We start from the raw sequence: 15,335 nt of genomic DNA, 5'->3' as shown, positions 1-15,335 counted from the left end.
TCCACGGCGGAGCAACAGTCTTAAACACAGGCTTAATCCTAGCCAAAGCCTGACAAAAAGCCTGAACGTCTGGAACTTCTGACAGACGTTTGTGTAAAAGGATAGACAGAGCTGAGATCTGTCCCTTTAACGAACTAGCAGATAAACCCTTTTCTAAACCTTCTTGTAGAAAAGACAATATCCTAGGAATCCTAACCTTACTCCATGAGCAACTCTTGGATTCGCACCAATGTAAGTATTTACGCCATATTTTATGGTAAATTTTCCTGGTAACAGGTTTCCTAGCCTGTATTAAGGTATCAATCACTGACTCCGAGAATCCCCGCTTTGATAGAATCAAGCGTTCAATCTCCATGCAGTCAGCCTCAGAGAAATTAGATTTGGATGTTTGAAAGGACCCTGAATCAGAAGGTCCTGTCTCAGAGGCAGAGACCAAGGTGGACAGGACGACATGTCCACTAGATCTGCATACCAGGTCCTGCGTGGCCACGCAGGCGCTATTAGAATTATCGATGCTCTCTCCTGTTTGATCCTGGCAATCAATCGAGGAAGCATCGGGAAGGGTGGAAACACATAAGCCATGTTGAAAACCCAAGGTGCTGTCAGAGCATCTATCAGTACCGCTCCCGGGTCCCTGGACCTGGATCCGTAACAAGGAAGCTTGGCGAGACGCCATGAGATCCAGATCTGGTTTGCCCCAATGCTGAAGCAGTTGGGCAAACACCTCCGGATGAAGTTCCCACTCCCCCGGATGAAAAGTCTGGCGACTTAGGAAATCCGCCTCCCAGTTCTCCACGCCTGGGATGTGGATCGCTGACAGGTGGCAAGAGTGAGACTCTGCCCAGCGAATTATCTTTGAGACTTCCATCATCGCTAGGGAACTCCTTGTCCCTCCCTGATGGTTGATGTAAGCCACAGTCGTGATGTTGTCCGACTGAAACCTGATGAACCTCAGAGTTGCTAACTGAGGCCAAGCCAGAAGGGCATTGAAAACTGCTCTTAATTCCAGAATGTTTATTGGGAGGAGTCTCTCCTCCTGAATCCATGATCCCTGAGCCTTCAGGGAATTCCAGACAGCGCCCCAACCTAGCAGGCTGGCGTCTGTTGTTACAATCGTCCAATCTGGCCTGCTGAAGGGCATCCCCCTGGACAGATGTGGCCGAGAAAGCCACCATAGAAGAGAATCTCTGGTCTCTTGATCCAGATTTAGCATAGGGGACAAATCTGAGTAATCCCCATTCCACTGACTTAGCATGCACAATTGCAGCGGTCTGAGATGCAGGCGTGCAAAAGGTACTATGTCCATTGCCGCTACCATTAAGCCGATTACCTCCATGCACTGAGCCACTGACGGGTGTTGAATGGAATGAAGGACACGGCAAGCATTTAGAAGTTTTGATAACCTGTCCTCTGTCAGGTAAATTTTCATTTCTACAGAATCTATAAGAGTCCCCAAGAAGGGAACTCTTGTGAGTGGCAATAGAGAACTCTTCTACGTTCACCTTCCACCCATGCGACCTTAGAAATGCCAGAACTAACTCTGTATGAGACTTGGCAGTTTGGAAACTTAACGCTTGTATCAGAATGTCGTCTAGGTACGGAGCTACCGCTATTCCTCGCGGTCTTAGTACCGCCAGAAGAGAGCCCAGAACCTTTGTAAAGATTCTTGGAGCTGTAGCTAACCCGAAGGGAAGAGCTACAAACTGGTAATGCCTGTTTAGGAAGGCAAACCTTAGATACCGGTAATGATCCTTGTGAATTGGTATGTGAAGGTAGGCATCCTTTAAATCCACTGTGGTCATGTACTGACCCTCTTGGATCATAGGTAAGATGGTCCGAATAGTTTCCATTTTGAACGATGGAACTCTTAGGAATTTGTTTAGGATCTTTAAGTCCAAGATTGGTCTGAAGGTTCCCTCTTTTTTGGGAACCACAAACAGATTTGAGTAAAACCCTTGTCCGTGTTCCGACCGCGGAACTGGGTGGATCACTCCCATTAGTAAAAGGTCTTGTACACAGCGTAGAAACGCCTCTTTCTTTATCTGGTTTGCTGACAACCTTGAAAGATGAAATCTCCCTTTTGGAGGAGAAGCTTTGAAGTCCAGAAGATATCCCTAAGATATGATCTCTAACACCCAGGGATCCTGGACATCTCTTGCCCAAGCCTGGGCGAAGAGAGAGAGTCTGCCCCCCACTAGATCCGTTTCCGGATCGGGGGCCCTCACTTCATGCTGTCTTAGGGGCAGCAGCAGGCTTTCTGGCCTGCTTGCCCTTGTTCCAGGACTGGTTAGGTTTCCAGCCCTGTCTGCAGCGAGCAACAGTTCCTTCCTGTCTTGGAGCGGAGGAAGTTGATGCTGCTCCTGCCTTGAAGTTACGAAAGGCACGAAAATTAGACTGTTTAGCCCTTGGTTTGGCCCTGTCTTGAGGCAGGGCATGGCCCTTACCTCCAGTAATGTCAGCGATAATTTCTTTCAAACCGGGCCAGAATAATGTCTGCCCTTTGAAAGGTATGTTAAGCAATTTAGATTTAGAAGTCACATCGGCTGACCAGGATTTAAGCCACAGCGCTCTACGCGCTTGAATGGCGAATCCGGAGTTCTTAGCCGTAAGCTTAGTTAAGTGTACTACGGCATCAGAAATAAATGAATTAGCTAGCTTAAGGACTTTAAGCTTGTCTATAATCTCATCCAATGGAGCTGAGCCAATGGTCTCTTCAAGAGACTCAAACCAGAATGCCGCCGCAGCCGTGACAGGCGCAATGCATGCAAGGGGTTGTAATATAAAACCTTGTTGAACAAACATTTTCTTAAGGTAACCCTCTAACTTTTTATCCATTGGATCTGAAAAAGCACAGCTATCCTCCACCAGGATAGTGGTGCGCTTAGCCAGAGTAGAAACTGCTCCCTCCACCTTAGGGACCGTCTGCCATAAGTCCCGTGTGGTGGCGTCTATTGGAAACATTTTTCTAAATATAGGAGGGGGGGAAAAGGGCACACCGGGCTTATCCCACTCCTTGCTAATAATCTCTGTAAGCCTCTTAGGTATAGGAAAAACGTCAGTACACACCGGTACCGCATAGTATCTATCCAGCCTACATAATTTCTCTGGAATTGCAACCGTGTTACAATCATTCAGAGCCGCTAATACCTCCCCTAGTAATACACGGAGATTGTCAAGCTTAAATTTAAAATTTGAAATGTCTGAGTCCAGTTTACTTGGATCAGATCCGTCACCCACAGAATGAAGCTCTCCGTCCTCATGTTCTGCAAATTGTGACGCAGTATCAGACATGGCTCTATTATTATCAACGCACTCTGTTCTTACCCCAGAGTGATCGCGTTTACCCCTAAATTCTGGCAATTTAGATAGTACTTCAGTCATAACATTAGCCATGTCTTGCAAAGTGATTTGTAAGGGCCGCCCTGATGTACTTGGCGCCACAATATCACGCACCTCCTGAGCGGGAGGCGAAGGTACTGACACGTGAGGAGAGTTAGTCGGCATAACTTCCCCCTCGTTGTCTGGTGAAATTTTCTTTACATGTACAGATTGGCTTTTATTTAAAGTAGCATCAATGCAATTAGTACACAAATTTCTATTGGGCTCCACATTGGCCTTTAAACATATTGAACAAAGAGATTCATCTGTGTCAGACATGTTTAAACAAACTAGCAATGAGACTAGCAAGATTGGAAAATACTTTTCAAATAAATTTACAAGCAATATAAAAAACGTTACTGTGCCTTTAAGAAGCACAAAAAACTGTCACAGTTGAAATAACAATGAACCAATTAGTTATAGCAACCAAATTTTCACAGTAAATGCATTAAGTTAGCAAAGGATTGCACCCACCAGCAAATGGATGATTAACCCCTTAGTACCCAAAAACGGATAACAATTTAATATAAACGTTTTTATCACAGTCAAAACACACTCTCACAGGTCTGCTGTGAGTGATTACCTCCCTCAAAACTAGTTTTGGAGACCCCTGGGCTCTGTAGAGAGGTCCTGGATCATGGAGGAAGAAAATAGGAAGACTGTGACTGAATTTTTACTGCGCAATAAAGCGCTAAAATAGGCCCCTCCCACTCATAATACAACAGTGGGGAAGCTCAGTAAACTGATTTTATTCAGAAACAAACGACAGCCATGTGGTAAAAATCATGCCCATAAAGTTTTATCACCAAGTACCTCAGAAAAAAACGATTAACATGCCAGTAAACGTTTTAAAAATAAAATTATGAAATGTTATTAATAAGCCTGCTGCTAGTCGCTTTCACTGCAGTGGAGGCTCAAATATAACTTAAATGTATACAGTATTTTCTTAGTGAAGTTCCATTCCCCAGAAATACCTCAGTGTAAACATACATACATATCAGCCTGATACCAGTCGCTACTACTGCATTTAAGGCTGCACTTACATTACATCGGTATTAGCAGTATTTTCTCAGTCAATTCCATTCCTTAGAAAATAATATACTGCAACATACCTCCTTGCAGGTGAACCCTGCCTGCTGTCCCCTGTTCTGAAGTTACCTCACTCCTCAGAATGGCCGAGAACAGCAAGTGGATCTTAGTTACGACCGCTAAGATCATACACAAACTCAGGTAGATTCTTCTTCTAATGCTGCCTGAGAAAAAACAACACACTCCGGTGCTGTTTAAAATAACAAACTTTTGATTGAAGAAATAAAAACTAAGTTTAACAACCACAGTCCTCTCACACGTCCTATCTATTAGTTAGGTGCAAGAGAATGACTGGGTATGACGTAGAGGGGAGGAGCTATATAGCAGCTCTGCTTGGGTGATCCTCTTGCACTTCCTGTTGGGGAGGAGATATAATCCCATAAGTAATGGATGACCCGTGGACTGACTACACTTAACAGGAGAAAAGGAATAATGACCATGGAGCCACCATGAGACTCATTACTCCCACCGGGAGACAGACTAATGCCAGAAGAGAAGACAGGCAGGAAGAAGATAGATTTTATTACTTCCTAAGAAAATTATTCTAGAGTTCAAGTCAAAGATCGTCTCAAAAAACAGGCCCTGGAAATTGGTACCAAGGAATCTTGTCCAGATGCATCATTCACACCTTGAGAATAGGAAAATGAAGGCGAGCATCCCTCCGGAAGATAGAGGTCATAAACTGACCCTCCTGGACTAAAAAAAGGATAGACTTGAAAATACAACCGCACAGCGGGAAAGACCCTCAAGTCCATCTTCGCACACCTCCATGATGTACAAAGGCAAAGAATGACTGGGGGATTATGGGAAGTGGGAGGGATACTTTGAGCTTTGCTGGGGTGTTCTTTGCCTCCTCCTGGTGGCCAGGAGTTGAATTCCCACTAGTAATTAGAATGGATTAGTGGACTCTCCATACCATTGGAAAGAAAAGATAATATCCTGAAAGGGAAAATCCAAAAACATAACCAGATTTTTATCGAAAAGGCCCTTGTTCTTACATGTCAAAGGAAACCAATTTAGATTTTGCAGCCGGATAAACTATAACCAGAAGGAGTTGGTGGCAATGGTACAAAAAACAATATCACAAAAAACGTAACCCTAGTAATGCCTGGGCAGCAATATTTACTATATAGTCCACCTATTCATAGGAAGCACTAGTGACACTTACAAAATCTGTAAAGAAACAAAGCGCAAATGGAATCAAATGTAGTTTAATGGTGATAGACACACAACACTACTATGTTGCACTTAGTGTTAAAAACCTTTATTGCACATAAATCCAAAAGTGACATAAAAAGATTTAAAATCCTGTATGATAATTCTCGATCAAAAGTCCTCTTGAGAAAGACCGCATGGTGGCGGTTAGAACGCGTTGAGGCTTTTTGGTTTACACGAGGACCCATATACACTATATGTCGCATTCGCCTTTCAGATCAGCAAAAGAAAATTACGCTTTCGACTTCAGTCATACGCAGGACGTATGGACGTAAGCTGTAAGCTGAATATAGAGAAACGCTGACAGAGAAATTTTGATTGAGGATTATCATACGGGATTTTAAGGCTTTTTATGTCACTTTTGGATTGAAGTGCAATAAAGGTTTTTAACACTGGAAGTGCAACATAGTAGTGTTGTGTGTCTATCACCATTAAACTAATCTTTATTCCTGTTGCGCTTTGTTTCTTTACAGATTTTCTTGGCTTCTACCTTACTCCAGACGGCTCGAAGGACACCTCCTGTGAAATAGCAGCAACTGGTTTCATCGAACTGAAATACATATATGCCTTATCTGACCAATTGTGGTCTGTGGGGAGACTGTTGATTATTGCTTAATATTACTCTTAGATACATTTTGTGGTTGATTATTATTTTTGTGATTGAGAATATTATTAGGGTGTGACATTTTTATACCGTTATTATCATTACATTTAGAACAGATTTATTGTTATTGGTTCTTCCAATCAGGCAACTAGCGCTGTTTAATTTCTCTTGAAATAATTTTTTAACTAGTGACACTTATTCCAACCAAATCCTAAAGCAATTTATCAATAAGGGCTCTAACCTCTTAAAGGGACATAACCGTCAAAATTTAAATTTGCATAAATGCATTTCAGTTTCGTATAAAAGCATTTTTGCAATATCCTTACATGAGCAAAAATGAGACAAAACAGCTTTATACAACTAGCAGCTAGCTGGTAATTGATGGCTACACACATATGCTTCTTGTTATTAGTTCACCAGATGTATTTAGCTAGGTCCTAGCAGTGCAGCTCTGGAGCTGACTATGTGTTTAATCCATTTGTAGGGGTTAAACTCATAGTAATATACAACCAATAGTGTAATAATAAAAACACTAACACATCAGAGCATATTCATTTTAAATTTTTGTCCGTTCAAGCATGGCTGAGACACTCCAGCCTCTCTAAAGTGAAACAAGCACACTTTTATTATACAGCTAAAGCAAAATAAATAATGATAGATCACTGAATTTTGAATTTAATTTTCATTAAAGGGATACTACTATTATCAATTTTATTTCGTTATCTTGGAGTTTTTTTTAACTGAAAATCAGGAATTTAAGCTTAGGAGCCGGCCCGTTTTTGGTTCAGTACTTGGGTAGTGCTTGCTGATTGGTGGCTATGGTTTAGCACATAGGTAGCATTTGCTGATTGGTGGTTACATTTAGCCACCAATCAGCAAGTGCTACCCCAGTACTGAACCAAAAAAACATAATTTATGTAAGAACTTACCTGATAAATTCATTTCTTTCATATTAGCAAGAGTCCATGAGCTAGTGACGTATGGGATATACATTCCTACCAGGAGGGGCAAAGTTTCCCAAACCTTAAAATGCCTATAAATACACCCCTCACCACACCCACAATTCAGTTTAATGAATAGCCAAGAAGTGGGGTGATAAGAAAAGAGTGAAAGCATCAAAAAAATAAGGAATTGGAATAATTGTACAAAAAAATCATAACCACCACAAAAAAAGGGTGGGCCTCATGGACTCTTGCTAATATGAAAGAAATGAATTCATCAGGTAAGTTCTTACATAAATTATGTTTTCTTTCATGTAATTAGCAAGAGTCCATGAGCTAGTGACGTATGGGATAATGAATACCCAAGATGTGGAACTTCCACGCAAGAGTCACTAGAGAGGGAGGGATAAAATAAAGACAGCCAATTCCGCTGAAAAAATAATCCACAACCCAAATCAAAAGTTTTAATCTTTATAATGAAAAAAACTGAAATTATAAGCAGAAGAATCAAACTGAGACAGCTGCCTGAAGTACCATTCTACCAAAACTGCTTCTAAAGAAGAGAAAACATCAAAATGGTAGAACATAGTAAAAGTATGCAAAGAAGACCAAGTCATTGCTTTGCAAATCTGATCAACAGAAACTTCATTCTTAAAAAGCCCAGGAAGTAGAAACTTACCTAGTAGAATGAGCTGTAATCCTCCGAGGCGGGAATCCACCCGACTCCAAATAATCATAATGAATCAAAAGTTTAAGCAAGATGCCAAATAAATGGCAGAAGCTTTTGACCTTCCTAAAACCAGAAAAGATAAAAAATAGACTAGAAGTCTATCTGAAATCTGAATAGCTTCAACATAGAATTTCAAAAACTCTTACCATATCCAAAGAAAGTAAGAATCTCACCAAAGAAGTCTTAGGAAAACAATAATTCCTCCCTAATGTTTGTTAGAATTTACAACTTTAGGTAAGAATTGAAATGAGGACAGCAAAAACTACCTTATCCTGATGAAAAAAAATCAGAAAAAAGAGATTCACAAGAAAGAACAGATAATTCAAAAACTGTTCTAGCTGAAGAGAAGTCCAAAAAGAACAATACTTTCCATGAAAGTAATTAATGTTCAGAGCAAGCATATGCTCAAATAGAAGAGCCTGAAAAACCTTCAGAACCTAAATAAGACTCCAAGGAGGAGAAATTGGCTTAATGACAGGTTTGATACGAAAACAAAACCTGAACAAAGTGATGAATATCAGGAAGTAACACTGCCTTATCCTGATGAAAAATTAGAAAAGGATATTCACAAAAAAGAGCAGATAACTCAAAAACTCTTCTAGCAGAAGAAATGACCAAAAGGAACAATACTTTTCCAAGAAAGTAATTTAATGTTCAGAAATTGCATAGTTTCAAACGGAGGAGCCTGTAAAGCCCTCAGCACCAAATTGAGACTCCAAAGAGGAGAGATTGAATTAATGACAGGCTTGATACGGACCAAAGCCTGTACAAAACAATGAATATCAGGATGATTAGCAATCTTTCTGTGAAAAAAGAACAGAAAGAGTAGAGATTTGTCTTAACAAAGAACTGAAGACAAAACCTTATCCAAACCAACCTGAAAAAATAATAAAATTCTATGAATTTTAAAAGAATGCCAAGAAAAGTAGGTCTTCCAGACTCAATAATAAATCTTTCTAGAGACAGATTTACGAGCCTGAAACCAAGCGTTCAATCTCCATCCCTTCAAATTTAATGATTTGAGATCCTGATGGAAAAAATGGGCCTTGAGAAAGAAGGTCTGGTTTAAACGGAAGTGTCCAAGGTTGGCAACTGGCCATCCGAAAGAAATCCGCATACCAAAACCTGAGAGGCCATGCTGGAGCCACCAGCATAACAAACAAATACTCCATAAGAATTTTGGAAATCACTTAGGAAGAAGAACTAGAGGCGGAAAGAAATAGGCAAAAAGATAATTTCCAAAGAAATGTCAATGCATACACTACTTCGGCCTGAGGATCCCGGACCTGAATAGGCCCCTGGGAAGTTCTTTATTCAGATGAGATGCCAACAGATCTATTTCTAGAAATGCTCACATCTGAAAAATTGAAAAACATATCTGGGTATGAGAGACCATTCTCCCGGATGTAAAGCTTGATTAACAGAGATAATCCGCTTCCCAAATATCTATACCTGGGAAAAAAAACACAGAATTTAGATAGGAGCTGGATTTAGCCTAAGCTAATATCGGAGATACTTCTGTCACAGCCTAAGGACTAATAGTCCTACCCTGATGATTGACATGCACCATAGTTGTGATATTGTCTGAAAAACAATAAACGTCTCTTCCTCAAAAAGAAACTAACTGAAAAACTCTGAGAAAACACAGAGTTCTAAAATATCAAATGGTAATCTCGCCTCCTGAGATTTCCAAACCCCTTGTGCTGACAGAGATCCTCAGACATCCTCCCAACCAAAAAGACTCACATCTGTAGAGATCATGGTCCAGGTTGAGAACTAAATGATGGTGATCTTAACCAGCAAATCAAGAGAGATAAATATCAGGATTTGAAGATTTAAAATGTGAAATCCTAGAATCCCTGCACCATAATTCAGCATAAAAGACTGGAAAGGTTCTGTCTATTGAAAATGAGCAAAGGGAATTGAATCCAATGCTGTGGCCATAAGACCTAAAACTTCTATGCATATATAGCAACTGAAGGAAATAATAGAGACTAAAGGTACCGACAGACGGAAACCAATAAAATTGTCCCTTGTCTGATAGAGACAAAGACAGTGACACAAACTATCTGGAAACCTAAAAAAAGGTGACGCTTGTGAGAGGAATCAAGAGCTTTTGAAAAAAAAAAAAAGATCCTCTAACTATGTCCTGAAGAACAAAGTGAATCATATGAGAAAAAATATGCATTTATTGTATCTAATGAAAACAAATAATGCTATCACTGACCAAAAAAAAAAAGGCAGAATAGTTTGAATAAAAACTCCAAAACCCAGATCCTAAAAATGGAACTGGAAGAAATACCCCAGAAGATTCCAGGTCTGAGCAGCGCTTGAACCCCACGGGTGACCAGCCATGCTTCAACAGTACCCAAAATAAATAGGACCGAAACACACTTAAAGAAAGTGTTAGCCTTACTGGAATAAAATCAAAGAAATTTGGACCGAATAGAACCAAATAAATTTCAAAAAAGTCTTAACCTGCCCCTTGCCAGCCAAGCTGGAATACGGCACATACATCGCAATTTAAGGGAGCTAATTTCGAACTGAAAAAATTTCCAATTAAAAACATGTTACTTGGGAAAGAATTCAGGAATTCATTCCTTAATAAGAACAACCAAACTAGTATAAGCTTAAAGTTTTAGTCTTAGAACTCAATCTTGAAGCCCAGAGTAACAGTTAAGAATTGAATCCAATTATAAAACAAATTAAAATAATTGATTATCTTAGAACAAAAGAAATATGGATTTTTAGAAATCACAAAATTCTTCTAGCTCAAACAGCTAAAGACATAGATTAAACCTCATTTGCGAAAGTATTCAATAAAATGAAGACACAAAAGAAATTATTAGCATGATAGTCCAGTTAAAGGACCAGACAATACAGTGGACTTGCATAATCAATAAATGCAAAACAACAAGACAAATGCAACAGCACCTAGTCTAGTAAATGTTGTCCCTTTAACAATGCTAAAATAAATCATAATCTGATACTTGATCTTAAAGTAAACAGAAAAACTGAAGCAATTGCAACATCCAATAAATCACAGGTCCAAGAAAAGTACCTGAAACTAAATAATTTTCCATAAATAAGATACAACCATCTAAAGGAAAATAAATACTATTTTGCTATAGAAACAATAGCATAATTAGTAGGAGTAGAGATAGCCCCAATAAATTGGAGAACCCTCCAAATTGAAGTAAACTGCTGGCAAAGAGTATAGTTTAAAACCTTTGAAGAAGGAATAAAAGAAAATTCTCAGCCTATTCCATTCCCTAGTATAAGGAATTGGAAAAAACCTCTGAAAACACAGAAGAATAAATAAGCAGAAATAGTGTTAGCTAGTCTTTGAAGAACTAGTTACCTTAATGTCCAAAATAATCAACACCTTTTCAACAAAGAACAAATGTACTTTAATAAAAAAGTAGATTTGTTAGTGTCAATATCTGATGAAGAAAATTCTGAATGAGAAAAAACATCATCAGAGAAGGATAAATCAGTATGTTGTTGGTCATTTGAAACTTCAATAAAAAAGAAGTTTGAAAAAGACCTAAAAATTTTATTAGAAGGCACAAAGTCAGACAAAGCCTTTAAAATAGAATCAGAAAAATATTTCTTAAAAATCTTCTAAATATTTCTTGTACATAAGATGTAAAAAGAATGGCAATATATAAAGCATAAATACTAATGGATTCTGCATGTAAAAGTTTATCATGATAACCTATTACAAACCATAGCTAAAGATAAACATTCATAACATTTAAAATAAATGAACTTAGCTTTGGTAGGACTGAACTCAGTCAAGCGTTTTTCCAGAAGTAGCTTCTGATCCAGGGTCAATCTGAGACATCTTGCAATATGTAATAGAAAAAACAACATATAAAGCAAAATCTATCAAATTCCTTAAATGACAGTTTCAGGAATGGGAAAAAATGCCAATGAACAAGCTTCTAGCAACCAGAAGCAAATAAACAATGAGACTTAAATAATGTGGAGACAATAATGACGCCCATATTTTTTAGCACCAAAAAAGACGCCTACATTATTAGGCGCCTAAATGCTTTTGGCGCCAAGAATGACGCCACATCCGGTGACGCCGACATTTTTGGCGCAAAACGTCAAAAAAATTACGCAATCACAAACAACTTCCGGCGACAAGTACGACGACGGAAATGACAAAGAAAATTTTTGCGCCAAAAAAATCCGCGCCAAGAATGACGCAATAAAATGAAGCATTTTCAGCCCCCGTGAATTTAATAGCCCACAGGAAAAAAAGTCAATTTTTAAGGTAAGAAAAAAATTAATTATTCATATGCATTATCCCAAATAATGAAACTGACTGTCTGAAATAAGGAATATTGATCATCCTGAATCAAGGCAAATAAATGTTTAAACACATCTATTTAGAACTTTATATAAAAGTGCACAACCATAGCTTAGAGTGCCACAAAAAATAAGACTTACTTACCCCAGGACACTCATCTACATGTAGTAGAAAGCCAAACCAGTACTGAAACGAGAATCAGTAGAGGTAATGGTATATATAAGAGTATATCGTCGATCTGAAAAGGGAGGTAAGAGATGAATCTCTAAGACCGATAACAGAGAACCTATGAAATAGATCCCGTAGAAGAAGACCATTGAATTCAAATAGGCAATACTCTATTCACATCCCTCTGACATTCACTGCACACTGAGAGGAAAACCGGGCTGCTGCGAAGCGCATATCAACGTAGAATCTAGCACAAACTTACTTCACCACCTCCACGGGAGGCAAAGTTTGTAAAACTGAATTGTGGGAGTGGTGAGGGGTGTATTTATAGGCATTTTAAGGTTTGGGAAACTTTGCCCCTCCTGGTAGGAATGTATATCCCATACGTCAATAGCTCATGGACTCTTGCTAATTACATGAAAGAAATGGGTTGGCTCCGAAGCTTACATTCCTGATGTTCAAATAAAGATAACTTAGAAAAATTGCTAATAGAAGTAAATTAGAAAGTTGCTTAAAATTGCATGTTCTGTATGAATCATGAAAGAAAATTTAGGTTCCATATCCCTTTAAATTAGTAGTGTTCATTTCCAGTAAATAAGTATTAATAATAAATTGAAACAATCTAAAGAAAACCTCTTACAGAAGTTTTTTTTTCTTCCTTTTTTATTTAACGAGTTTCAGAGCAAGGCTATAAGAGAACAAGTTTACCTGCTCCACAGTTATAAGTCCCACAGGAGAGTCAGGCTGTGTCTGAAGAGGAAGTCGCTGGCACAGCATTCCCAAAAGCAGCGACACTTCCTTCATGCTTCTCCAACAACACACAAGTACCATCTGCGCAGTCACATTGCATGAGGCGCCTTCCTTCACTTGAAAAGGAGACAAGAAAAAAACAGAGAAATTACTTAAGACCTAATGATCAAAAACTCCCTGATATAGAGAGAAACCTCTTAAAGGGACAGTCAAAAATAAACTTTCATGATTCAGATAGGGCATGTCATTTTAAACAACTTTCTAATTTACTTTTATCACCAATTTTGCTTTGTTCTCTTGGTATTCTTAGTTGAAAGCTAAACCTAGGTAGGTTAATCTGAAGGCATTTTGACAGTTTTTCACCTCTAGAGGGAGTTAGTTTATGTGTGTCATATAGATAACATTGAGCTCACGCACGTGAAGTTACCTAGGAGTCAGCACTGATTGGCTAAAATGCAAGTCTGTCAAAAGAAATGAAATAAGGGGGCAGTTTGCAGAGTCTTAGATACAAGGTAATCACAGAGGTAAAAAGTATATTTATATAACTGTGTTGGTTATGCAAAACTGGGGAATGGGTAATAAAGGGATTATCTATGTTTTTAAACAACAAACATTCTGGTGTTGACTGTCCCTTTAACTGAGCATTATATTGTAATGTCAGTATCACTCTTCACATCCAGAACCTGCTCAGTGAGATAAACACCACTCAAGCTAACATTCTCTGAGTGACCCTGCAACGCTGACGAGACTTGTTAGATAATCTTCCTAGACTAGAGAGCTTTAGGTCATTGGAGTCTGTAGATTATTGGTATTTTTCTCTAAATAAATAAGTAAATACTCAATAACCAATAGCATACAATACAGTGGTACTATTCTGTATGAAGAGGTCACAGGTTAATGTCAGAAACTAAAATACAGTAGGTTGAGGCATTGCCAATGTTGCAATTACAATGTGATCTCTCGGCTGCTAAAGTGAGGTGAAAAATGCATTGTAGCCCTCTCAGGTAGTACAGAATTCCCCACATTTGAAATGCAACCTTTAAAGGGACATACTTTCATGTTTCAGATAGAACATACAATTTAAACAGTTTTCCAATGTACTTCTATTATCACATTTTATTTGTTTTCTTGTTATCCTTTATTGAAAAGCAGGAAGGTAAGTTCAGGAGTGTGCACGTGTCTACATCACCATATGGCAGCAGTTTTGCTATAATTTTATACATAAGCAAGAGCACTAGGTGACAGCACTATTTCTAGATATCTCTTCAACAAAGAATAACAAAAGAACTAAGCAAATTTGATCAAATAAGTAGATTGGAAACTATCTGAATCATGAAATAACATTTTTGGATTTCATGTCCTTTTAAATTAAGGCATCTTTCTTACAATGTTACTATAGTAAATACGCACAGGTTATTGTATAATTCTGTACACAAAGGTAAACAATGGCACTAGAATAGGCAATCCTCACTAGTACTAAATATTGATATAGCTATGCACAACTGAATAGTTTGCTGCTATATTAAGTTAGAATAGTGCGTGGGTTGGTGCTTTGCATTGGGTTAAATCTGTTCAAACAAGTGTGGATGAAGAGACATCCACCGAAAGAATGCAGTCTAGCAGTCTAAGCCCAGACTAAGAGGCGAAGAATTTCCAGTAGAAATAAAATATAGCTTTTATTGAATTAATTAAAATAAAATACCGAAACATACACACAAATGGTTAAAAATAAAACTGTGAGGCTACAACTGGGTATTGGGTATATGATAAACGTGGTAATGTACAATAATATCTGGCCTTGAATAAAGGTATATCACATTACCAAACTATATCAATTGTATTGGGGCCAAAGTCCTCCTAGAATTAGTGGGTTATAGCGGGTTAGAAGTCAGAGTCACAATAGGGTAAAGGTGATTATGTGGGTATTATTACTTAGGATTACAACATATTTGCCTACAGAATTGTTGACAGTATTGGTCGTGTTCCATAAGTGGCTAGATTATAATGTACTGCTAATAATAGCCAACTGGTGTGTCACAATTGACCCTCTGTACACTAGAGCCACACAAAATACTCGGATATATGGGCAGTGTGTTTAACACTGCTATATTAGTAACAATGAGTCAATGAGCATGTGTG

General features: G+C 38.6%; 1 protein-coding gene across 2 annotated transcripts in view; it reads right to left on the bottom strand.

The window, feature by feature from the left end:
• The window catches only part of THADA (THADA armadillo repeat containing), a 1,857,831-nt gene that overhangs the window by 1,625,091 nt on the left and 217,405 nt on the right, over positions 1-15,335 (bottom strand). For both annotated transcript variants that reach the window (XM_053712286.1, XM_053712287.1), the window contains exon 21: positions 13,155-13,312. In XM_053712286.1, the coding sequence (XP_053568261.1) occupies positions 13,155-13,312 (158 nt within the window). The remainder of the gene's footprint in view (positions 1-13,154; positions 13,313-15,335) is intronic.

The sequence above is a fragment of the Bombina bombina genome, chromosome 4, assembly GCF_027579735.1.
Source record: "Bombina bombina isolate aBomBom1 chromosome 4, aBomBom1.pri, whole genome shotgun sequence".
NCBI lineage: Eukaryota > Metazoa > Chordata > Amphibia > Anura > Bombinatoridae > Bombina > Bombina bombina.
This window is presented reverse-complemented; position numbering and strand designations above follow the sequence as displayed.